Source organism: Lonchura striata, chromosome 2, assembly GCF_050655825.1.
Source record: "Lonchura striata isolate lonStrDom1 chromosome 2, ASM5065582v1, whole genome shotgun sequence".
Taxonomy (NCBI): Eukaryota; Metazoa; Chordata; class Aves; order Passeriformes; family Estrildidae; genus Lonchura; species Lonchura striata.
Window position 1 is genome coordinate 14,593,376 of NC_140704.1, and position 26,708 is coordinate 14,620,083.

The following is a 26,708-nucleotide window of genomic DNA, read 5'->3' on the forward strand; positions in this document are numbered from 1 at the left end:
ACAATAATTATCAGTCTTAGAGAATCACTGGACTGTTTAATTCTGATGCAACTTTTCTTTTTTCACATCATTTAGACCAAGGCTCAGTGTGCTCATCCATGGACAACAGTATTGAACTAATGATAAACTGAGGTGCTTACTGAAAGTATTTTAATGCTTTTATCATCTTGCACCATGAAAGTGATGATTTCTTGTGGCTGCACCCTGTACATGCAGGCCATGCACAACTGAGTGTTGTGATCTTGCTGCTCAGAGTCAGTTCGAGCTCAGTGAAGTCAGCAAAAAAATGAAATCTGAATGGAAACTTGCTTCACACTTTCTCCTCTCTCTCCCCTTCAACTGAGGCTATACTTTAATTTTGGTTGTGGTTTTGCAACTTTGAAGCTGCAACTGATGAAAGTGTCTGGTTTTACTCCCATCAAATCATAGGGTGAGAAGAGTGAAGTGCTGATCTTCCACAACTCAGTGGTTCACTTATCTCCTTCCTTTTTGAGCCATTGTGTTGCCAATAAGAAGTAAGAAGTGTTTAAGATTCTGCATCTTCTCAAAGCTAGCAACTATTTTACCTCCTGCATCTTCTGCAGACATGCCTGGAAGAGTAATTTCTGTGGGGTAGCTCAATCTTTATTGTGTTTTCCCTTGCTTCTTCTGAAATACCAGTATGTTGAATTCCAGGACCTAAAGCACAAGAACTTTTTTTTTTTGTTGGGTTTCTTAATCTTCTCCCTTACATATACCTCCATTTCTAAGTTGCCAAAACTAATATATTTTTCTCCTAATACAGTTTCTCTTTTACCTAGAAAGTCTATATAGTCCAGGCACCTTTGTAAGATATTTGGGTCTCTTGGCTTAAAACTGTTTGAAGTATGGAATCGTGCTATAAACCAATCTTTTTCAAGAGCTTAATTCAACCTGACTGTCCAAAATGTTCTTTGTGCCTTGGTGAGATTCCTTTTACATTCCTTTGCATATGCAAAATTACTAGTATTATGTACTCAAGTAAGAGTCATGGTAAAAATGGCTGTCTAAAATGGTCAATAGCAGTTAGTGCAAGATGTGTAGATCCCAGGCAGATAGAATAAGCTTCCAAAGTTAACCGAAATGTCATGCAAGCAGTTCCTCAGAAGTGGGTTAGTCGTGTAGAAGAATGTTGCTTTTGAGGGCTCTAAAGTATTCTTTGTGTCCTTGATCCAACAAGGTTTCAAAGGTGGGGGGCCATCTCTATGTTGGACACCTTGTGACATAATCTTGTTTCTCCTCGCCTTTCTTATTTCATAACTTTGCTAGCTGTACTTCTCCACAGCCTACTTGTCAGCATCAACTTATAGCAATGAATAATTAGTTTAAAACTTCAAGGAACACCTGTTTCTCAGTGGTGAACAAAGGACAATATACTACATGCCTCCTTCAGACTCATCTTCTACTACGTTAGGTCTCTCCATATCTCTTCCAGACTGATTTGCTTGACCTTTTGGTGTTATGAAATTATCTGCTCTAAATCCTACATGCCAGAGGAACTGCTGTAGCTAGCACATCCTTTCACCTGTTAGCATTCTTCATATTTTTCCTCTCTTAGAAAATAGCACAAGAACTTAATTCATGTTGCAGTTAAGAGACAATCCTAGATTTTAAATTCTTTAGTAAATATACAGGGTGGGGGAATGTCAGTGCTTCAAAATATAACTCCTGTATTGCTGTTGTGAGAAACAAAATATGCCTTGCACAGATGTGACCACACACCAGTGGCTTCAGGTCCCGTGGGCTTCTTTAAACCCCTTACTAAGTCACATTTCCAGTTTATTGTGTTACCACTGGACTATCCAGATGCAAGATAATACCAATACTATAAACTTCCTTAATAGGAAGGTTTGTTCGCCGATTCTCTAGGAATAGTAGCTATAACCTGAAATTGGTGGTCAGAAGGTATTGCAGTCTTTAAAAAGTCAGTACATTTGCTAAAAATTATTCTCTCTGCTTATCTCCCAATATAAACAACAGAGAGATGGGAACTGCCAAATAACACGTGAGTCCTAGTCTTCACTACTTGTGCAGCGAGTTGGGATGCTGTTGTGGAGCTCCTGGATGGTAAATGGAAAATTGCTCAGAGTCAACCAACACCATACAACAGAAAAGTAGTTACAGGTGCAATGTCTATTGCTTTGAGCAGCAGTAAAAATAGCAAGAGCTCTAAATGTAGTCCATGTGAATTCCAGCTTGGAGCAAATGACTGAAAATGGGGGATGCTGATGTGCCATTTTATGTTGCTGAGCAGAACCTGGATCACTATTGCTAGGGAATGGGAAAAGGATGAGTTAGATTTTACAATGCATTGAGCACTGGGATTTCCAAAGGAAGAGAGAAAAAGTGGGGTTCAATCTCATCCCCGTTCCCAGGACTGTCTCATGGATTTTACTCAATAATGTTTAAATGTAAAATGTAGGAATTTCAGGGAACAGTGAGCAGATTTGTTCTTCCCAGAGAAGTCTTCCTTTTATCAGGTTCCACTTTGGTTTTTCCTTGGGTTAGAGACCTGGGAAATGGGCCTGTAAGGTGGTGTTAACTCGCATTTCCCTGGGTTTACAGTAAATTTGGCTTCTGAGTGAATTAGAATCCCTGTATTGTATATATTCATGTAGAACTTCTTTCATTTACCTTTAGACGGATATTGTTAAATCTGTAATCTGCAGTGGAAAGAAAGAGATCAAGTAAATGATAGCCTTAAAAAATGACATCCAGGAGAAAAACATAGCCTTTAAAAATGACAAAAGGACTCCAACAACAGCAAAAACAACAAGAAAACAAACACAACCAAATTTTTGATGTCTGCTGTGATAAGAACTGTATCTTAAATTTAACTAAGTATCCTGATCAGGTCTCCATCTGCCTCCCGTGACTAACTGAGATATGAATGCCCTCACTTAATCAGAGATACCCCATGCCTGTGAGTTTGCTAATAATGACCTGTGCATGATTTAGGTAACAAGAAGTTGGCTCTTAATCCTCACTTTCCTTCAGAGCCTTGAGAAAATTACTAAATGGAAGGAAGACCCTTGGCCTCACAGGGATGTGCATCTGGAATATTAATTAACACAAATAAGAGCGAGCTTTCCATGTTCAAACAGGCTTAAAAATCAAGTGACTTGGATCTGGGGATTTCACAGCATCCCCTTCTATTTACTAAAGAATCTTGGTGCTGCCATAACCTGATCACTAAAAGGATAACTTCTTGAAAGGGTCCTTTCACCTGACAGTTTTTCATCTGTAACAGACGGGGCATGTTTTCTGACTGGATTTATTAATAAGATTTTTTTTTCTTAAGAAAATTTAAAATTTAATTTTAAAGGTTATAATTCAGAGCAGCTGTGCTATTTCTGATGGTCTCAAAGGTATCCACCCAAGGCAAAACATCTTGATGTCTTTAGAAAAAGTACTTGTGTATTCACAACTCAAGAAAAGTGCTGCAATCAGCATCTTTTAAGGAGAAACCATGCTGGATAATAGAGGGGAGAAAACACATTAACCCCAGTGTTAATGACAGGGGTCTGTCGTGCTCTCTTGGTCAGGAGCAGAATGTCAGAACAGCCATAAAACTGACACACTGCACAATAAGAGAATGGGAACTGAGTGTCTTTCTCAGAGATGGGTGGGGGGGTTCAAGTCTTACCTGCTTGTAACCTGAATGATTTGAGAAAACCACTTTCCATTTGGCTCTGCTTCTCAGGTTGCCCTAACAGCAGATTTGGGGATTTCACAGGGGAGGTAAGAAGAAAATGCCAGTGATATCACAGCACTTCTGGGTTCCATTATCCCACCTATATAGTGACAGAGAAAATAATATAATGTGATTTCTCTATTTTTCTTCTCACGGCAACTTCATGTTTGCATCTAGACCAAAACACTTCCCTTTCAACATCTGCCCATCTCCCACAAGTTGTTTGCATTCTCTAAATGTTGAAAATCCTCAGAAATTACATTTTCTTCAGATTAACCTTATCAGAATTTTACACTTTTAAGCACTTGCTATAATTTAAAGATATTTAGATAAGGATCTCGCCAAACAGTCTCATCTGATCAATTTTATATTCAGAACTAGCCTCCTCTGCTGGATATTTACAGTCAAACTTAATTCATTAGGCCTTTTTTTCCCACTAATGCATCATTATTAATTTATGCTTTCGTAACTTTATATATAAACATTGGGTTATAAATATGATCACGATAATTTGTATCCCAGAAGACAAGCAATATTTTTATAACATTTACTCATGCTTAATTTAGTATAAATCAAATACAGTGTGTAAAAAATCCACTTCTAAAATGGAAAGAATATTTGTGTTCTTGCAAGCTAATAACAAGCTTTGGAAATCCAAAAGCTAAGTTATCTGTATTTTTTTCATTTCTTTGAAATGGAGAAATGTATTTATGTTAAGTAAAGATGGTATAGCCTGTATAAGGTACTTAATAACACATTTGTATTAATTTGATGTGGAATTCATAGTTCACTTACATTGTAGGTATGTAGGTACATCCCACTAACATTAAAATAAAAACAATCTAAACATATATGTTAGGAAATGCCTCTTCATTCCAAGATGCAAATGTACTTTCCTGCACCAAAAGGTTTCTGAAGCTAAGCTAATTCCTATCTAGATATAAGCCACTGTTTTCCCCAATTGTGTCAGGAAAGCAGATAACCTACTTGCATTCTGATTGAGGAACTGCAAATTAAAGCATTTGCCTTTGTTATAGTTATATATTAAGTTATATAGTTATAGATAAAGTTCTATAGTAATTCCACATTAATTTAACTCCACATTACTTAACATCAGCAATGTAATTTTGAAGTTTGAAAATACTTGATCATACTAACCAGAAGCCCTGAAGCACTTGAAATGATTTTTCATAAATTGACTTTCAAGACAGGATTTCTATCTCGGAAGTGTAAGGTAAAAATCAAAAAAGTTAGAGCACGTAATAGTAAGACATTCTTACTATTGAACTGAATTTGCTATATTATTTGCATTTACATAGAGCCAGGCACCTAGCAGGGTAGAAGTAAAGTTTCTGAAGTCATGCAAAGGCCCAGAGCCTGTCATCAGTTTACCCCTTTATCCCATGTTGGGATGTGAGGACTGGCAGTTGATGTTTATGTAGTGATGCCATGTGTGTGTTTGTGGTGGGGTTTTTTTGTTTGTTTTTAGCTTAATGGTCAATTGAAGGATTTGGGACAGTGTGCAGACCTGTGTACAGCTATAATTTCTCTACTTCTGTTTTCCTTTTTTAGCCTTCCACCTTATACTATGCAGAATATCAAAGTTAGACATCCTTAGCTCTTTGATTGATGAACTAGCAATTGTGTTGGCGAAGGCAGGGCTTTTATATTTGGTTGGTTGTTGTTTGTTTTGGTTTTTTTTAAATTTGGTTGTGGTTTTTCTTGGTTTTTTGTTTGTTTACTTGGGTTTTTGTTGTTTGTGTTAGGGTTTGGTTGTTTTTTTTTTGCAAGAAAAGCATAAGGGCTTTGCCCTTCTGCTGGCTTTTCTACTAGAAATAATACAGGATTTAATAATGTGATTAAATTTATTTGACTCAGAGATTATTCATGTGTTGTAATCTGATGTTTGCAGAAGTCCATACCTAAATCAGAGATGTTAACCAGCGCACCCTGCTCAAATTGTGTTTATGCAACAAATTGAGATTTTAGTATTATTATTGTTTTGTATGTCAGAATACAAAACATTTTGGATAAAGATTGAAAAAAACCAAAAACCCAGAGCATAAAATCAAATATTTTTGGATTATGTTTTGTTCCCTTTTTTCTTACTACTTAATCCTAAATGATTAATTTGTGAAATTACTTGCTAGTAAAGATGACTAAATCAAGAATTCAAGGTGCATCTAGCATAGAGGGGATATGTGTTTAAAAATGAAAACATGAAGGTGAAAGTCATAAGTCACCTTTAACCCTTACAATTCCTAGGACACCTGAATCCATTAAAACTTAAACAGGAAAAATGTATTTCAAGACAGAAGAGTCTCAGCATAATTTGTGTCTTTTTATCACCACTGTATCTAAGAGAATAACTGCTTCTACTATAACGTGTTTTTTCCTAGACATATAAAAAGTCTCCAAAACAAGATGTATAAAGGAAACTGATTCTCTTCCGACAGTACTAAAAAAAATCCATCAAATTCTTTGTGTTTTTAAACAGAGCCCATTTTACCATTTTCTTGCATATCTGTCCAGATGATGTTGGGACAATGATGAGTCTGTAAAATAATAATCCTAAATCATTAATTAAATCATTAATCCTTAGTCATAAATTTCTTTTGAAGTCTTAGTCCTCCTATGGACAACTGCCTCTACCACCTCTAAGAGATTAGCTGTCACTGGAAACTAGAAATCTGGCAATAGCTTTTGCTGCTCCTCTCTTAGCTTTGTTTCTTCTCAGTAAGAGAATTGCTGGCTATTGGCTTTTCCTTCTCTTTTGGATATGGCTCCATGGAATATCTGTTTGAGGATCAGCTTAGTTTTTGTGAGGATGCTGGACTTAACTTTTGAGTTAAAAAAAAAAAAGCATTAAAAAAAAAACCCAGGTCAACAAAATTGTTTTATAAATAAATGAAAAGTTATTAGAAGCAGGGTGTAAGGTAGTCACAGAGTGAAAAAAAATTAAATTGCAAATATTTATGGATACAAAAGCCAGTGTATAGTTTAGTATAATACAAAATACGAACAAATCCTAATTAAAAAAAACCCCAAAAAATATTTAAGAGAGCCTTTTTTTTTTCTTTAAGTTGAACAACTATCTCCTAGAATTTATATCCTTAAAATTCAAAAAAAGTGACGTGGTTTAACCTATATGCACGTCATGTGTAGCACTTTTGGGATGATTACTGCTAGAATGGGATGCAATATTAAACCCATGTGCCAAAGGCTACAATTCATGTTTAAGTAAGTGACTAGAAGTCTTTCTTGAACTCAGAGAGGTTTTAAGCCATAAAACTAACTAAATACCAGAATTTCTAACAACATGTCAAACAGTACACAGGACTTGCAAACCAAAATAGAAGTTATGTTTTTGGGCTTCAGAAACCTGAGTTAGATGAGAGCACAAGAGAACCCTACCCCTGTCTGTAGGTACATGTATCAAGTTGTATCTTTGCCCATAATGCTCAGTCTGAATTTAGTACTTTTGAATGTATTTTGAAATGGTTATATTTACCAGCTACATAGCTGATACACAAAGTGCTTTCATTTTAGTTAAGCTTGTCCTTTTAATTGTGATCATAAAAAGTTAAAGCCTGAAAGAAATGTCCCAAATTATTTCAGCAGTTTAAAAAACAATAATGATAGCCATTCTAAATGTCTTTTCATTATATTTCAGTTACTTTACCTTACAGTTCAGCTTTTAAAATAGACACATAGCACCTAGGTTCAACAAATTAATTTATACTTACTGATCTTTTACTGAGAGCTTGCAAAACATACTAATTCTGTATAAGTTACTGTCATAGTGCAGCACTGATGTCTACAGATGTAAAGTGTGCATTTTGGTAAAAGCTAGAAAATAGAAAAAAAACCCTAAAATATACCTGCATTTTCTAACCAAAAGGAAGATAAAATATCAGTCTGGTTATGTTCCATACCTTTTCCTGCCACCATCTTTTACAGAACAGACATCAGGGCTGATGTCACATTGTTTTCAATTATCACACTTTCCATCTTACTAGCAAATTAATTTTGAGGACTAATCTTCTTCTGCTACAAAATATTTAAACACAATCTCTTTTATTGGGAAAACATTAAAAGCTGATGAGTTGAAGAGTTTCAGGCCAAAACTTTTCCTTAATGCACTGTCCTGTCTGTATCCAAATGTTATTGTTCATTCTGCTTGCTCTGCACTTTTTTCAAGCCTGTGGCAGGGTTAGAAATGCAAAGGTCAATTAAGGATAAGTGTGAACTTGATTATTCTTCATTTATAGTTAAGGATATTTTCAGTATTTTGGTTTTCATTATGTATTGTTTTCCTTTCATCAGTATAAGTGGAGAGTTATACTTAATGGCCTTTTTTTTTTTTCTTGCTTAGCTGCCAGGTGTTTAATTTTAATTTAATTTTTAAAGTCAACACTAATCTATGATGGCATATTGTGATTTTTTGTTCTTTTTTTTCAGCACCTTATCTTTCTGCTAATCGGGTAAACTAAATTATTTAGTATTTGTGGAAAAGGGTGTAGATGTTTTACGGGCAATTTATTTTAAGATTAGATTTCTAACTAGTGTGTGTTTTAAGCTTTATAATTAGAGTAAAAAGTACTATGCATGTTTAAACATTTGATTCTGATGTAACTACTGAAATGCAAATGAATACAATGATACTTCTTAGTTCATGCCACTCTCCTAAAAAGAATAAAAAACAACAGTCAAGCCTCCCTTAAAAAAAACAATCGCATTCTCCCTAGCAGCTGTCTTCCACTGCATTACCCATTTGCAGTACAGGTAGAATTTAGCATCCCAGAGAAGTTATAAAGCCAAATGAGTTGCAGTTTAAGCAGTTTGGGAAACCTAGCGGGTTTTGGTTTCCCAAACAGTCATGCAAATAGTTGGCTTGAATCGTCTGTTATCAACTGCATCTAGAGTAATATTTCATCTAGTGTCCAACAGTGGCTTAAGATTGAGGAGAGTGGTGGTATTATTATTATTAAAGAGGTGGTGCGATTTTAAAAATAGATTTTTCTTCTATTATAGAGATTTCTAAAATTGTTAAGCAAAATAAGGTTGTGGTTTTTTTTTTTGTTATATGTATGCCGTATTTCTGAAAGTTCTGTTCCCCAGGAGTAATATGTGATAAAGCACAAAGTTCTGTCTACCGATTCTCACGTGACAGTAAAAACTACAGTATTTTGCATTGAAAGTGGAGGGACACTTAAATTCAGTCAACACACAACTGTCTCGCATTTTAAATAAAACTAAGCATAACTTGGATAAGATGGGTTTTACCACAGAGCTAGAATTCCGTTCAAGCTGGCGCAGGAGCACAGAGGAGCACGTAGAGCTCCTTAGCTCGGCGGCCGCAGCCTGGCCGGGCCGGAGCGGCGTTGGGCGTTCCTGCGGCCGCGCTGGGATGCCGCGCTGGGATGCCGCGCTGGGATGCCGCGCTGGGATGCCGCGCTGGGATGCCGCGCTGGGATGCCGCGCTGGGATGCCGCGCTGGGATGCCGCGCTGGGATGCCGCGCTGGGATGCCGCGCTGGGATGCCGCGCTGGGATGCCGCGCTGGGATGCCGCGCTGGGATGCCGCGCTGGGATGCCGCGCTGGGATGCCGCGCTGGGATGCCGCGCTGGGATGCCGCGCTGGGATGCCGCGCTGGGATGCCGCGGGGCGGCTTGTGCGGCGAGCACCGCGAGCAGGCTAACGCGGCATTTCCGACCCCTCGCTTGGAGCCGAACGGTGCATCCGTTTAATCGACTCATTGAGGTGTAAACGAGCTTCCCTAATCAGACACGCTCAAGTGGGTTCTACCCATTGCCCGGGGTGAGCTCGTTTGAGCGGGTCACTGATAATAACTTAAGTCCACGCAAGGCTTAAACCAGTTCACGTGTCTGCACTCTGCTGCCGGACTAAGTTTCTGAAAACCTCAGAGAAACGGGGTGGCAATGCCGATGTGGCGGTGCCCGGTTCTTCACCGTTTTCGGGCAGATGCCCGTGTTCCCCCTCTTATTTAGCACCGACGCGAACTGGGTTCGGCGACGCGGAGAGGGACCGCGCCCGGCGGCGGGGCCGAGGCGAGGGGCGCTCCCGGCCGGGCTCCCCCACTCGCGGGGCGCCGCGCCGGGGACACCGCAGCCCGGCGGGGCCGGGGTGAATTCAGAGCCCGGCGCCGCTGTCCCGCGGTCCGGCCCCCGCGAGGCCGGAAAGGTCGGGACCGGCGCCTCCCCGCCCGTCTCGCCCAGGTTTCCCAGGGCTGTCGCGGCCAGGCGCGGCTGCAGGGGAGGTTCCCCCCCGGGTGAGGGGCTGGGGGCTGCCCCAACTTCCTCACCCCGGCAGAAGCGGAGCGCGGCTCCGCGGCACCGCGCGGCGACCGGAGGGCGGAGCGGCGCCGCACACGCCGATTAAAACTCCCTTTGCTCCCGACTGCGCCCCTGATCCCGGTGCCGCGATCCGGCTCCGGCGGCTCCGAGCCTTCCCGCGCTGCCGAGCCCGCTCGGGCCGCTCGCGGCGTCCCGCGCTCCCGAGCCCGCGCCGCCGTGCCCGCGCCGCGCGCACTCCCCCCGGGCGGCGCCGTGCCCGCGCCCTGCGCGATGCAGTGTGGGAATGGCTGTGGCGCTGGGGTTGGCTGAAAGAGGCGGCCAGTCGAGGTTTAATGTCCGCCATGTTGGCCGTGGCGTATTGAGCGGAACCGGAGCGGCGGAGGAGCGGAGCCAGCGCCCAGCCCAGCCGCGCCAGCGGGCGCCGCCGGGCCCCGTGTCGGAGTGCGCCCCGCCCCGCCGGGGGAGCCCCGGTCCCTCCATGAGATCGCTCGGCGGGGTCCGGCTCTCAGCTCGGAGCGCGCTTGCTGTCGCCCCCCCCTTCCCAGCCGGAGCCGCCATCGCCGCCTAACATGAGCAAACTGTCGTTCCGGGCCCGGGCGCTGGACGCGTCCAAGCCGCTGCCCGTCTTCCGCTGCGAGGACCTGCCTGACTTGGCCGAATATGCCTCCATTAATCGGGCCGTGCCGCAGATGCCCACGGGCATGGAGAAGGAAGAGGAGTCGGTACGTGAGACCCCCCCCCCCCCACCCTCGGCCGGGTCCCACCATCCCCCCCGCACCCGGGCCCCCACCTTCGCCTCTGCGCAAGCACAAAATGGCCGCCATCTTCTCCCCACTCTCCCCGCCCGCCGGGAGGGGGGGACACCCGGGGCGGGAAGGCGCCGAGCCCGGCCGTCCCTCACCGCTCCCGCCCCCGGAGCTCCCTCGCGGCCCCCTCGCCCCCCGCTCGCGCCCCGCGGGGCCCCGAAAGGCACAAAGGGGGTCACGTGACACCGCGGGGCGGCCGCCATTTTGTGTCTCGGTCCTCGGGTTCTGAAGCACTACTCTGAGTGAGGAAATCCGTGTTGGAGGCTAAAAGGCTTTCACTTCCTGCTCGGTTTTGCTGTCTCAGTGGAGGATGAAACTTTAAACCACTTTGAACTTCAGGGTCATTTAATCATTCACTCAGCATGTTCCAAGATAGGTAAAACAATCAGTAGCTGTTTTTACTGAAGGTAAAACACTTGGTAACTGTTATTGTTATTGTTGAAGATTCTGCTCTGAAGTGCGTTATTTGCAGTGTTGTAAATCTTTAATTATTTCCGTAGTATAATCAGTTCTTCCCATCTGTGCATTAGGCACAGCAAATAGGGAAGTACTGTAGAAATACAGTTATGTAAGCAGGTTTTGAAATTTAGTGCTAAGAACAAAGGTGACACTAGCTCGGTTGGAGCTGCATGCTGATAGTGCCAGGGTTGTGGAATCCATCCCCATATGGACCATTCACTTAAGAGTTGGACTTGATGATCCTTGTGGGTCCCTTCCAACTCAGAATATTCAGTGATTCGGTTAGAGTTTCATAGTCCTGAATTTTTCTAGTTGTCGGACTTCATTGTTCTTTGAAGGTGACAGGCTGTGAAGTTTCTAGTTCCTAGTTCTAGATGTAGCAAATAAGTTACATTTGTTTTAAGAGAGGTATCATCTTTTAAATTGAGTTACCTCTTTGTGGCACTATTGCTCTTAGGTAATGGACTCAGTGTATTTTTATGAAATGTCTTCGGGCAGAAGGGTTTCTAGAGAATAATGCACTTTGCATGTTGTTGTCCATAGAGTGACTGCTCTCTGAGGCTTTTTTAAACATAACTCCTTACCATTTTAACATAATTCGGTATTTCCAAGTCTTCTGCAAGTCATAAGTTGCTTTACACATCTGATAGCATATATATTGTGAAGTGTGGTGGGATTTTTTCTTTACTTTTCTAATTAATAGGTTGGTTTTTATCGGGTTGTTTTGGTGATGTTTATTTTTGTGAAGATGCTTAAAACTTTAGCATGGTATTGATTGAGGAGTATTTAAGTGGTAGGTAGCAGTGCTTAGGATGCTTGTGTTTCTTTTGGGCACAGTAGGTATATTCTGAATTGATACCTGTAGGTTCTGAATCTACACCTTTAATTTCCTCTTGTACCAGAATATTAAATTTTGTTGTTTGTTATGACACTTGTCGAGTTTATCTCTCGGTTCAAGAGAGTGAGACTGCATGCATTTATTTGTAGAAATGCCAGGTTGCTGCCTTTCTCTTTCGCTGTTTGCCTGGCAGTTACAAGTTCTCAGGCTAGAAAAATTACATGGGCTCTGTGTATAGTCTCCCTTAACCCAGACATATATGTCCTACCTAAGTAGTGGTGGGCAAGAAAAAAGTTTAGACATTAATTATAAGATCTGCTTTTTTGGTTAATGCGATGCTTTTGTTTCCTAAATTTTGCTTTGAGGGTTAGCCCTAGGAGTAAGTAAATGCTTCCCACAGCTGAAGTCTGCTCCTGCATTTGTTTTCAATATGTGTGTACACGCACGAACACGCACCCCCAAAAGAAATTGCCATCAGTAAGCACAGGTGTCCTTCTGAATCTTTTTTGGACCTTTTCACATAAAATAGTTGCTATTAAACTCTTGTTCCTTATTGTTTCCGCAAACTTGCTAAATTTCCTTCCTTCCCTCTTGTTGCCCTAAAAAGCTTTCTCTTCAGTTTATATTAGCTTTGGCAACAGAGAGTCCAATTCTAGATTTAACTTGTGGCAGACTTCATAGGTTTAATACCCTACTGTGTTCTGTTTCCCAAACTTCAGGCCATGCAGGATTTTGGAAAGTTGTAGTTTGTGTTAGGTAGCTGAAGACTTGAATTGGAGGATTTTTTTCCCTAATGCTTACAAAAATAATAGATGCTTTATTATAAACAGATGGCAGAGTGTCCATAAAATTTTGGAGGAGAGGGTGTCTACAACTAGTGTGAGTTAGCATTTATAACTTTTTATAAATAGAATTCTAACATTGGTTTGAGCTTTGCATAAATGTAATTTTAAATGAACAGATATTTGGAGCTAAGAGTTCTCCTCTTGAGTAAATAACTTTCCCTAGGGAAAAATGCAATCAAAGAGATTTAATATTCAGGCAGCGAGTCACAAGATATTTAAATGACTAATTACTGTTTTGATGCACAAAAAGGAATCTTATTTTGCTTCCCTTTCATCTTATCCTTCTCCCATCATGTTCCTACAAAGAAGTAAATAGCAAAAATAATGCATCTTCCTTGTTACAACTAGAAACTTCAGAAGTGATATTCTTTGAGTCTTCTGAAGGAGAAACAACCTTGCTGAGTCTATGGGAGTTGTGAAATAGGCAGTTGATCCAAGGATATAATAACCCTTCTAAAGGAAGTGACAGCTAAGGGCCTTAAGTGGTGTTAATTCTGTTGCAAGTAGACTGCTTTGCTTGGCCATGGCTTCAGTCAGTAGTTTTGTTAGGAGGTAAAGGACCAGTAAAAAACCTCTTTGACATGCAGGCAGTGGTACTGGAGGTTACCAGCTCATTCTGTCTTCTGGCAGTTGGTTTAGCTGCCAGCTTTCTGAGGTAAACACATTGTGGCTGTTGCAAAGTTAGTTGCTGCATCTAAAAAACTAAAAAGTATCATATACATCTGGGAAAAAAACCCTTCAAAATGTAATTAATCTTCTTATGTAACACTAAATATGCTATATTATTTCAAAATGCTGTTTTTGAGCAAAAGAGATCCTCAGTGCTGTAATTTTGAGAACCAGACAACAAATCACTGTTAATAATATAGTAAAGCAGATTTGGCTGTCAGGTCCATTGATAACTGTGAATAAAGAAGTAGGTGGAGTAGATTTGTTTATAATTTAAAAAGGACTTAAAAAGCTGTTGCTTTGTGTATCCTGTGGCTTACGGTTTCTGAGTAGGATGTTGCTTTTTTTTTAACTAGAAATTCAGATTCTAGACTGAAAGGAGACAGCTGGGAAAGCAGAACAGAGGTAACTTTAGTTATGCAAAATAAGTGAAAAGTATGATAGACTGAAATTGTTTGAACATGGTCACTGACATTTCAGAAAGAAAGCGTGCATAGCTCTGCAGGCAACCTAGATTTAATGGCCTCCAACCAAACCAAGGGAAACTACACTTCTTTTCATTGCTTTTTTTGAAAGGAAAGTAGAAAGAACACATTCTACATCCCTAGCCTCTAAATTCTCTTAAAAATAGAAATTTGGGGGATGGGGTGTTGAGACTTTGTGGATAATTAAAAAATGTATCTTCATGGAAAATGACTGAGTATAGTTGGGTTTTCGGTTTTTTCAAGGAAGTTTTAAAAAGGACCAAGGCCATGTGTTTGAAGGACATCATGTCAGCATTATAAGGCATTTTAAAATGTTGGGAAGCTAAAATTTCTTAGCTGAAGCAGTGCCCTAGCAAAGATTAGCATGAGCAGAGATCCTTTTAAGTCCCTTAGATCTGGGAAATTAATTACCTAATAGAAAAATTTGTCTGTGTTGGTAACATTTCCAGAGTTAATAATAGCCCTAAGGTTGTGAGAATTGTCATGGGTTTATGGAGGGGGGGTTGTTTCACTTTTTCTTTGAACGAGTTTGTTATCCTCATATAAATTCTGATAGTACTATAGTCTGCTAAGGTTTTGGATATTAGTTTTGATTTTTGTCTTCTGTGTGTTCAAGTTTGTATAGGTTAAATGCACTTTCTCCCTCGGGTAAAGTTTTTTTTTTCAATGCCAATATCTCTGGCATTTGGTGTTGAGGCAGGAGAGAGAGAGAGTGTTGGTGCTTTATTGAATTATTCCTAACTCCCTCTTCTGACTGGGATCCTGGTCTGGTGATGAATCCTTATCCCCACCTTAGCTCTGGAGTAGCTGCTTGCTTGTCCTACTAGATTTCTGACAGTGATGCACTACGTGGAGTTGTTCTCTTGTGGATCATGCTTTAAATTTAAAGCTTGATTTCTAATTTTAGTTAGTGTTGCTAGTTAGAGATGGAAGAATTTAGCACCCAGAGTCCAAAATTACAATCTGTACAGCTGTTCATTCAGTTCTTACTGTTTTCCTTTGTATATGTGTCATGGTGTAACTGACAGCTTGCACACCGGGTGGAATTCAGTCTGTATGTGTAATTATCATTTCTGGATACTGTCATACTCTGTTACCTGGTGTTTCAGCAAACTGTTGAAATAGTTTAAACTGTGTTTTTGATCTCTTTAAATCCACAGTCATATTATCTTTCCTGCCCTGGTTTTGGGGATGTTTAAGAAAAGTATATTTGTTAAAATTTCATTATTAGATGTAATTTTCCCCCGTCTTCCCCCTTCAGCATGACCTGTCAGTATTTGCTAAATCCTATAGAAGACCCAGTGAAGATAAGCTAATGTTCATTCAAATGCTTCAGAGCACTTCAAACATACTCTCTAGTAGGATGTGTCTTATTTTAACAAAGCACTACATGGTAAATTTTCATTTACCCAGTTTGGATAGGCTCAAGGATCACATCCTTTCCATGGAACTGTCTTGGGCACTGCTAGCACAGATCTCTGCCAAGCCATATCTGCACAGAAAAATGTCTTTCTTTTCCCAAATCCATACTGCAGGCATTGGGAGGCTACCATATCCAGGGTCCCTTGCTGCTGAAAGAGCTGTTTTTAGCTTACCAAGGGGAAAAGTTGGTAAAGAGTGTACATGAAGGTACCCATATATTACCACCTAAGCTCTACAGAATTCAAAATATGTGAAGTAAGCATGTGGCTGAGGTCTAGTGAGTCAGTGTATGAACAGTGTTAACTTATATATTGAGATTTCACTAAAAGTTCTCCAGTCTTTTTTGTTTATTACATTCTTGTCAGCTTAAGAAACTGCATTCTGTGGGTGCATGCATAGAAGTGTGTATTTCTAATTGTGTGTGTGGTGCCTTAAGTGTTCTTAAAATAACCACAGCCTTACTGACACAGGATTCATGGATATTGAGTATTTTATTCTAAATAATAGTTGGGGTCATCAGAATTAGGCGATTGTAAAATCATAGCAGTTACTCTAACTGAATAATTCGTTTCTAGTCTGGGCTTGGTTGTTTGGGTTTTTTTCCCTTTGATGCAGTGTCAGAAAACTCTATAGATATTTTGCTTGCTAACAGAAGATAATCTGTGCCTGCCTGTCTAGCTCTGTAGAAGTCCTGAAATCTCAAGCAGAACAATTGAACTCCTTTAGTGGTCTCTTTTTTAGAGAAGGACATCTGAAACATTAAAGGATTTTGAAGTAAACCTCTTTTTTATAGTCTTGGATTCATGAGTCCCATACACTGGAAGAGTATTGTTTTATGTTTACATTGTGTTCCCCTTTGGGCATCTTTGCTGCTCACTCATAGCAAAGGCATTAATTTTGTATGCTAGTCTAACCTTTTTTTAGTGCATAATTTTAAATACACTGAACTTGTAGATTAGGTTTCCAAGAATTTACACATTTGATAGGAGGGGAACACAAACAAGGGCTTTTTGCAGTTTTGTATTAAGTAAGTCTACAGACAACTCTACAGACACCTTTGTAGCTGGAAGAGATTTTTCTGTGAGCTCATGCCATGACCTTGACTCTACCAATTAGTTTGGTACTAGTTTAGTCATTTTCTTCAGATACACCTGTGTGAAAAAGATTTTAAATGCTTAGAGAATTTTGAGAGAAAAAATGTGGCAGCTCATGACTGGTGAGACCAAATTTCAAGTGTAAGAGTAATAGTGATGATTTTCAGTGTATTCCATTTTCAGTTACACCAAAGTTTTCTGTTCTGTTTGATGTTGTTTAAGTTATATTTATGTTATTCTGAGCATTCATGCAAGTTAGGAGATCTGGCAGATCATGAGGAGTAGCTTCTATAGTGAGCAATTAATGCACTGCCTTCAGCTACCTGAAGAATGTTGTTATTCCTGTGATGTGAAACCCACCTGTAGCAGCAGTGTTCCCTTTAAAGTCAGAGGGATGGTGGTGGCATAGACTTCTATTACAGGTTGGTGCAATTTATTTGAGTCTGGAATGAGATTGAGTAAATTTTGCTTCTGGTTGCTCACTGGCCTTCATCCATGAAGACGACATATAGATTATACCTTTGGGATTTGACAGCTTCCTGGAAGCTGACAGTTCTGTGTAAAACTTGAGAAATCATGATACATGTCCTGTTGTTACACCATAGGAAGTCAGGCACTAACTTGAAGTTGTGAGGAAGGGTCTGCCATGGGAGTGCTTGATAAGGCAATATTCTGTATATGCTGTTAGTTCAGCGTGTGATAACAGTAAAGGTGTTTATGTTCTGTGCTGAAGTAATGCTGGAAATGCTTAAGCTCTCAGAAAATAGTAGGAGTTGGTTATGCATGTCAGAGGCTTCTCCAGGAGGTCCATATTCTGTATTGAAATTAAGAACGATATGAACTGGCAGACTTCAGTTTGATTATTGTCTATAATATTAATATTGAAAGATATTTTTCCTTTTGAAAGCAGGATAATTAAGATGTTTTTAATAATCTTAATGGCCTGAAGCTCTGTCAAATAATGTTTAGGGTGGATATTAGCAAAAGCTGCTTCATTCAGAGCACAGGGACTGGAACAGGTTCTCCATGGAGAGTTCAAGAAGCATCTGGACAGTGTTCTCAGGCGCATGGTGTAACTCTTGGGATTGTTCTGGGCAGAGCCAGGAGTAGGACACGATGATCCCTTTGGGTCTTTTCCAATTCTGGATATTCTGTGACTCTAACCTATGAATTACATATGTATATGAAAGCAGTATGGTTCTTCTTAAGAAAGCTGTTCCAGAAAAGCTGTTTGTAGACTGTTCTTACTTAATCTGTTTGATATGTGCATTCTCAGCTTATTTTTACCCTGTTGTAGACATCCCAATAATTGAACATAGAGAAGCCATGTAACAGCAGTGGCTTTCTGCACAGCAGAGTTAACTACAATGAGACTAATTGTCTATGTTCACACTAGAGGTTAAAAAGGTTAGGTGTACCTAGTACTCACTTGCAATGAGCATGTTTAACAGTTGGAAGAGTTTAAAAATGTGTCTCAAATTGTTTATATTAAGCCAGGGAAAGGAGGATGCCCAGAAATACAACTTTTTTAGCAGCATTCATGAGGGCACAAGAAATAATACAACTGGCAGGGATTTGGAGGAGAGGAGTTTGTCAGGGTCAGCTGTAGATCATTTTCAAGTCAGACTTGTATGGAAAGGCTTTACCTTCTGAGAATTTTCACAGCTGGCCTTAAAGAGGAGCCCCAAAATGTTATCTTCCTGACTCCTTCTTAGCTTTGATCCATTATATAAAGTATTTCAGCTAATGATTGGGTATTAATTGTATGCAGAAGATGAATAATGGTAGGGACAGTAGTTCGGTAACCTTAATGTTTGAGAAGCATGGTGATGTGTGCTTAGTTTTCTTTTCATTTTAATAGCTAACATTCTGTATTTATTCCAGTAAAGTTTTAGTTATTCATAGGAACCTGCGTAGTATTAATTTGCTTCAGGTAGGAAGAATATGCAATATAGCAAGCCCTTAAATCTACTATACTTTTTACTTAGTAGACCACTTTGTTTGTAGCCATCACAATAATTGTGCCCTGATTATATTATTATATTCCTCAGAAATGTATGTGCAATTATTTACCAATTTCTTATGGGTATTTAGTCTGAGTTTTGAGTACCTCTAAGTCAATGCATTATTTTTTCAAGTTTTTGTTTTATAGGACCAAGTAAGTGTTTGTGTGGGCATCTGCTCTGCTAGAACAAAATATTGTAATTGGCAGACCATAGGTGTATATAATAAGTTCTTTTTCTACTACTTTTCCACATGGTACTTGTAAGAGGAAACACTAGCTTTAGTATCAAGGAACACATTAAATGACTGATGCACTGGGCAGAAGATGCTGGCTGCTGCTTTTGTGTCTGTAGATGTGCTCTTCCTGATCAGCAAGTATGCTCTGCTCTCCCATCCACTTGTGTGTATTTCTGTGTATTCTGCTTTGCGTGCTTTCAAGGACTAACCCTGTTCTAAGTAAGCAGATAGGTGAAGGTGAATTGCATCAATTGAGGCTGGAATAAAAGTTTGAAAACTTTCTGCTCTGTAATTTTCTTCAAGCACAGATAGTTTGAGTGAGAGAGGAAATGATCCTCTTAAGGTTTAAGTACCATACTTAAAAGATTGGCTTCCTTTATATTTAATCAGGAATTAAGAAATTTTTATGCTTTTTTGAATTGGAAACTTTCAAGAGGATATATTTGGAGAGGATTGCTTTCCAACATCTGTTTGAGTTTGTACTTTATATCAATTTCAAAACTTCAAGGTTCCTTCCAAGTTGTAAACAGAAATCACATATCTTGTAGCCTGCCTGGAAGACTTACAAAGCTTACATTAGGGGAGAGGGATTGGTAATAAAGGCTGCCCTATACACACATCTAGAGCTGCTGCTTGTTTTCTGTTACCATTTTAAGAGCTGTTGTCTTTAGGTTTTTTGTTGGTCTGATGTTCAATTCAGAACATGGCTACTAGGAAGGTGTTCGATTGCAAAGATGAGTTCTGCACAGGCTTCTTTTTTCAGATTTTCCTTCTCAGAATATAAGGATTTTGTCAGATGTGTTGTGCAAGTGGAATAATTGTGAATTAAAGATGGTTTGGAAGAGGAAGAAAGGGTACCTGTTGCTTTTCCAAGCTATTGATCTGTAATTAGTCTCACTGAAAATGCCTTTCTCGGTGGAAGCACTTAACATGACTTGGTGTTTTCCTTTTTTCATTTACTCTTTGTGCCATTATCGTTCCCCATGTTTCTCTGTCTACATAGTATGTAACATCTTCAAGGCATTTCCCAGGATTTAATTATTTGAAATGCCTCGTTTTCTTTTATTTCTAAATTCTCTAGTTTTCTTCTCCTCTTATGTGTCTTTAAACACTGATAGTAAATTTGAATTTCTGATTTCCCCTGTGCCCTCATTTTTGCTTAAGAAATGAAGCTTTTCACTGTGAGGTGAGGCTAATCCCCCCAGCCCCAACCCTGTATTAGTATTTCAGCAGAACATATCCTGTGTGCCTTTTTGGTACTTGATTTTTCTCAGTACTTAAATACAAGAAAGAATTCTGAAAAGAGCAGCAGAAAATAGGAACTGGCCTCAGAGTAAGATTTTGCAATATTGTAATGTGACTTACAGTACTTATAATTCAGTAACCAAGATCTGATACATCTTGTTAAAAAGCTGAACTCAAGACAGCAGGGTGGTTTTATTGGAAAGCTAATGAGTAAGGCTACAGGTAAGAGTCAATGAATCTGAGTCCTGCAGAATGTTCTGTATTATGTACAGAATCCTTTAAGCAGGTTAGTTATACAGAAGTGCTGGATCTTTCAGGTACTTACAGATGCACTTATGTACTCTTTCCTGATTCTTAAGGATTTTTTTTTGCTTTCATGCCAAAGATTATGACCTTGCTTGCCCTTCTCTTGCTGTTTATCTTGTTCCGTTAAAAGGAAGTTATTAATAATACCAATGTACTTGCTTTGTTTTCTGATGGTCTTGAAGTAGGCCAAGTACAAAATGAGACTGTTCAAGTATTAGGATTAAAGGTAGTTTAATACTGTCCCTCTTGGGGAACTGATGTTTTTCACAGTACTTCAAGTCAACTGGCAAAAATTTATGCTCTTGTTGAATGCATGAGGTGAAGGAACTTGAGCTACTAAAACTGGAGTAAAACAGCTTCCCTTTTCTGGTCAATAATGTAAGGTTTATTCTGTGAGAGGGAAGTATGTGTAGGAAATCAGTGAAACATGCATGTTTAGAAAGCACCTCTGTCCAATCAATCTTTACCAGAGCTGTAGGATAAGGTTGATTAAGAGAAATTTCTGTTGCACGTTCATGCTCTCAACCTTCCTCTGAAGGAGAATAATTTCCTTTGAGGTGTCTTGTTTTGCGAGGAAGTTAAGAATATTGAAAAAAAAATTGGCACATCTTGGACTAGAACAAAAAATACAAGGTTTATTGCAGTTAATGCTTAAGGCCTTATATCTGGCCTGGTTTTCCACAGCATCTTGTACATCATTGCAAAAGGACCTTGTGCTGGTAGTTGTGAAATGTTTTGTTTGAGGGTTTTAGCTGTCTTTAAGTGATAGGGATATAGGCTGCAGAATGTCTTGGAAATAAAGACAAAACCTTGCTGGGGAAGCTGGTGAGGAAAGAGAAGCCCCAGAGTGGTCCTAATAAGTTTCTGTTACTGAGGAAAATAACAAACATCTACTAGCTTTAGCTTTAAGAATTGCCGTCATGGGTAGGTTGTAGAACAAGTCTCATCAGAAGGTAACAGTTTTGATATTATGTGGCAGGATAGTATGAAATTCTGAAGCCATCCTGAAGCAATAAGAAAAATATTCATAAATAGTTTCATTGATAACTTGGTTTCACAAGTTTGTTTTTTGATAGGCTCTCATTTACCAAGCTATTCATTATTCATTCATTTCATCAGATAAAAAAGGTCCCTGTGTGATTTAGTAACCTGATTATTTTTAAATATTGTATCCAGAAGTTGACTTAACTTGGTAATTTTAAAAATTAAAGTAGGGAGGTATCTGATATTTTATTTTGGCTTGTATTAAATTGTGATTTCACTGGTGTGATTTTCTGGAAAATAATAATTTGAATGTTTTCCAGTGTTGATTTTTCTCAGGAAAATCTTTGTCCTGTCTCTCAGCAAAATAAGTTTGCCTTCTTACTTGACCTGTACTCAAGAGGAACACTATGAGAAGCATTTGTGTTAGTTAGTGGAGGGAAGGGGAAGATTCGGCATTGGTTTGCTGGAGAGTGTCTTAACCTCGATTGTTTTGCATTGTGGTCAGGTGTGTATGTAGAGTTCACAACTGTGTTTATACTGGCTGGATGTTTGTTTTTATGGTTTATTCTCACCATTACCAAGGAGAATGAGTGTGAGCGATTTAGGCTGTGGTGTAATTTCCCTTCAGAAGTTCATAGGGTTAAATACTGGCTGATAAGTTAACTTTGACTTGTTTCAACACTGCTCTTGCATGTTTGTTAAATATGAATTACATATCCACATTACCTAAGGATGTTAGATGGGATTTTTTTGCTGAGAGTTTGAAGGAAGTAAGCCCACCACTTAAGCAGATGGCAATGTCTGTGCAGGTGGGACTGGAACTTGATGTCCTGACTCGGCTTTTGGCAAGAGTGGCATTTCCAGGGATTGAGAGAACCTCAGCTTACTTTGGCTTTCAGCGACTGTAATGTGGGAAGCTGAAGATGCAGTTGATAATTCAAAAGCATAAAGTTAGGCAACTCTGAATTTTATTCTTTGGGAATGTATGCAGCGTCAAGTTGGTATTTTTCAAAACACAATGTGCTAATGTAGCTAAAATAGTCCTTACACAGAAGGGATATAATTAATTAATGGCAAGTACAAATGCCTCACAGCCTTTGGTAGTTTGCACGGCACCACATAGTGAAAGAGACAGGTAGCATGTCTAGCATAACAATATTTTCTGGAGTCCTCTTAACTTTGCTTCTCTGCTAATACCTGAGCTCTATTCTCAGACTCAGTGTTTGAGGAGGGCACAAAGCAGTCTCTAAAGTGTTTGTTGTGCTTAATACATTTATATATTTTGTAGACACATTTGTGTATCTTGTATAGACACATCACATCATGGATATTCATACCACTGTAACTTGATTCCCCTGCAGCCAGGACTGGCCCATTGAGCAGCTGCACGTGTGGTGGAAAAGCAGGCACCTCTGTTGGGACTGGAACAGTGGGATTTGGCTGACTCTCCTTGTACATGACATTGGGCAGAGACACGTAACTCTCACTGGGTGCACGGAGAGAATAACAATGTCTCTTGAAATACACTAAGCTCATACAAGTATTAAGGAAATCCTTTCCTCCCCTCCAGTGTATGACTTTGCTTTGTTGCTGAGTGTTTATACCTTGAAAACAGGTTTGATCATAATTGCAGGTAGAAGGTCATGAATATGAAATGCTAGCCTGTCCTGCATTTTTAAAGGCAGTCTAAATAAACTTAGGGATTACGAAGCACAGTGAATAACTGGTGTCTGACTCATAGGAGTTTATAATTCAAAATTATCAGGAAACCTTTAAGATGGTATTTTGTCTAAGCTTTTCAGCCCCATACAGGCCTCTGCTCTAGGTAGCATCTTTGCATTGATATGTAACGAAGTGTCTAAACATGCAGATTTACTAACTGAAGACTGGCATCTATAGCAGGAAATAGATTCAGTGGAAAATCTGTTTTAAGTTACTCATTATTGCACCTGTCACTGTTGGAGAAGCACTTTCCCATCTTTGTGGCGTCAAACCTGAAACTCTGATCTGTTGGTGTTGCAAATATGGAAGCTCAGTGTGTTTAGTTGAAAAGTATGGGTAGGCTTTACTTGCATTTTCATGAATGTACTTTGACAAAATGTAATTGGCTAGAGCAATTCTGAGTAATTGCTAAGCAAATTTCTTTTTTACTAGATGCCATATGTAGTAAAACTTAATGTCTCTGCTGGTGTTTGTACTTGTTGGGGTCTTATTTCAATTTTCTCAAATGTCTTTATCAGCTCTCTTGATATCTTGCTCTCTTGGTACATTAAAAAGCTCCTTTTACTAAGTTACAATCTGCAATGCTTTTTTCTTGTAACAAGAATTGTAATTTGTAGAAGTGTGAGGTAGGAACTTTTGATACCATTGGCGCGGACAGTTATTCAAAGACAAGGTTAGGTGTGCTCTGCCATCCTGTGTGTGCTGATGCAGCTCACATTTCTGCTCAGCACTGTATAGCAATTTATTTCCATTTTGTGATATACACAGGAGTAAAGTACTTAAGGATATTGTGAAGTCTGCAAAAGGGCTTGTTTAATAGATTACTTTTAGTCATGGCTGTGGTGCACTGTATGCTTTTTCTGCAGACTTTTTCTTCCCCATAGGACTGAAGTGGTTAATGTTTAAAAGATTTGTTTGTTTATTTTTTAAATCATAAACAAGCTTGATAGTTTAAGACAATGCTCTGGAAGCTTGTTTACTTTGAATTTTTTTAATGCAGCTGTTATATATTAACTTTTTTATGTGGAATGCACATGTGACTTCCTAAAAGGTGCTTAGATTGTTTAGATTTTAAGGCAAATTTCTTTTTTCTTATCTGACATGAGGTGCTGAGCTTCAACTCATGAATGAATGAACTTAAAATGCTGATATTTGGTTATCTTATTAATGGTTTTAATGTTTTTCTGTCCCCATATTATTGTATAGTATTCAGTAAAAATACCAATTAAATTCTATTACTTCTTAATATGAGTGACTGCTTGAGGTAATTAAAGTCTATAGAAGAGGTAGTTAAACCTGACAGGGGTGTTGTAAATGAAGAGGTCTTAGGGGAGGTACAGCTGGTTTGGTTTTGTGTGCTAGAGATCCTGTGTAAACCCTATTCACTCACTGGTTTGTTTGTTTAATTGCTGTTTTTGGTTGAAAGGGAAGGTAGATGAACAAAATATAAAGATGCAGATGTTTTGAGTTTCTTTCAAGCCTCTTTAACATTAAAGTTGAATAGAGCATACTGGCCTAAGGGGTTCATAGAGGAAAGAAATTATTGGACTGCTAGACACAAAGACTAAAATGAGACTCCCAGGTTCTGATACCTTATGGCTCAGAGAGAATAGCTGTGGAAGTATGGCTGTGGGTTTTGTGCTTTTTTACTCTCCTTGGTAATGATTCTCATGGGCTCCTTTTTGAGATGGTGCTAGGCCAAGTAGTACTCCATAAAATGCACACTTGCCTTGCAAGCGTCCAAAAATGTTTCTGCATTGCGTGAAGAGTTTCATTACTAATGATGCCTGGCATTTAGGCTCTCCCAGTCAACCAGACTGGACATTTGTTTATGTGAAGTCCTTGGGTAGTTGTGCAATTTGCTCTTCAGAGGTATGATAGTCAACCTGTAGGTAATGTTGAGTTTTAAAATCTTACTGCAAATTCTGAGGGGAAAATAGCAAGTAGGTAAAATTTTCAAGATCTATTTTTAATACTTCTAAGAAAAACCTCAAATGAACTAGATCCTGTTTTTAGACTTTTTTTCTTCAAACTCTTTGATGATATTTAGATCTGGGAAACTCTTGGTTATTGCAGTTTGTGATGCATGGCCTGTGAAAAGGAATGTTTCTAAGCCCTTGGTAAACAAAATGCTGGCAAGATAAGGATGCTGCTCAGACTCTTATGGATTTGTTCATTTGTCTTCCCTGTCTCGATTGTACTGTGTACTGCTGCCGGGTCGATTGGTGGATCCAGATTGAGAAGTGTCTGAACTGCAAAGGGAGAAGAAGAGGGTTGATTTAATGAGGGTCATTTGAAAACCTGATCTGAAGAACAAAGCCTGTGGAAGCAGTGATAGGCATACTGTTTTTCATAGTTTATGTAAAAAACTGAGAGAAATGCAAAAAATTTCACTTGGCTGAGTTGACTCTTTCTAATTCTGCTGGCTGTTAAAATGTAGACTTTTAGCTTAGCCTTTGGTTTCTCCCAGTACTATGTATACTATTGAATGGTGATTTAAAACTGGAATAGTTGAGGCTCATGTCTGTGGCGGAATGCACAACCCTGTGTGTATCTGCATGTGGAAGAATAGTGAAACAGAAGAGAAAATTGTTTGTGGCAAAGTTGGGTTACAATGTTGCTTGTTATTCAGATAACCCTTAACAATAGTATCAAGTCTGTAACTAATGAAAATGCTGGAATCCAGGTGTTTGCTTTTGCCATGCAAAATTATCTGAGTTACAAAGTACTGCTAATACACAGAAATGTTTTTGGCAAGTAGCAAGGTAGATGCAGTGGTATCCTTTAACTTAGGAACTTGATACAACTATTTGTATTGTATGGTTAAATGATCTTGAAGTTCCACTTCAATAGTCCATATGAAGGGAGAATAATTCTGCTATAAAACTTTATTCAGGCTGTTCTAAATGGCATTATAGCTGAAAACTCTGAAAAGGAAAGGTTAAATTACAAGAGCTGTTCTCATTCAGTTGTACACTGCATCTTGAAAGCTATATTCTTGTGTACTCTATAAAATCTCAGTTCACTTTGTGTTGCAGTCTGATTTCAGTGTGGAGGCCCTGGACATGTATTTACATAATACGTGAAAAGCATCTTAATGTGTTCTTTAGAATCCTTATTTAAGGGAAAATTACTTTGTTTACTATATATGACTGTGAAAGAGTTTTCATTCATTGCAGTCTCAAATGAGCATACAGCTGGAACAGCAGCCTGAAGTAAGGAAGGGGCTTTTGGACAAGTTTGCAGTTAAATCTGGTGTGGCAAAGTTGTGTGAGACAAGTTGAGCTGGTTTAAATGTTTGTAGTGAGAAGAGGCAGTTCCAGTGTTTTCCTAGACTTTGTCCTGGTCTTTGCATTACCTGTGGACTGATTAAGCTCAAGAGGAGGAGACTCACCTAAGAGTAAGTTCCCTTCTCTCTGTGGTCTGTGGGTTACAAGGCTGCTGAGGCTGAGGAGTTAATGAGAGCCAAAGTGATTACAGAAGAATGGTAATGGCCATGCCCATCCAACACTGAGGAGATGGTTTAGTGCCTTCTGCCAGTTTTGATCTTTTGTAATTCCTAA

The 26,708-nt window shown here is 39.4% G+C and overlaps 1 protein-coding gene and 1 long non-coding RNA gene across 7 annotated transcripts in view; one reads left to right on the forward strand and one right to left on the reverse strand.

The window, feature by feature from the left end:
* Positions 1-26,708, forward strand: part of EPC1 (enhancer of polycomb 1) — a 62,654-nt gene that overhangs the window by 3,459 nt on the left and 32,487 nt on the right. For 3 of the 6 annotated variants that reach the window (XM_077788848.2, XM_021542965.3, XM_021542971.3), the window contains exon 1: positions 10,299-10,751. The exons of 2 other annotated variants lie outside the window; for them this stretch is intronic. In XM_077788848.2, coding sequence (XP_077644974.1) covers positions 10,599-10,751 — 153 coding nt within the window. In that variant the 5' untranslated portion in view covers positions 10,299-10,598. Of the gene's footprint in view, positions 1-10,271; positions 10,752-26,708 lie in introns of those variants that run through there. One more of the 6 variants, XM_021542966.3, reaches the window with a different exon arrangement.
* On the reverse strand, positions 1,625-9,746 carry LOC110477314 (uncharacterized). Its single transcript, XR_014953209.1, has 3 exons — positions 8,999-9,746; positions 3,665-3,812; positions 1,625-2,681 (listed from the first exon to the last, which is right to left on the reverse strand). It is a non-coding gene; the product is annotated as an uncharacterized LOC110477314 (long non-coding RNA).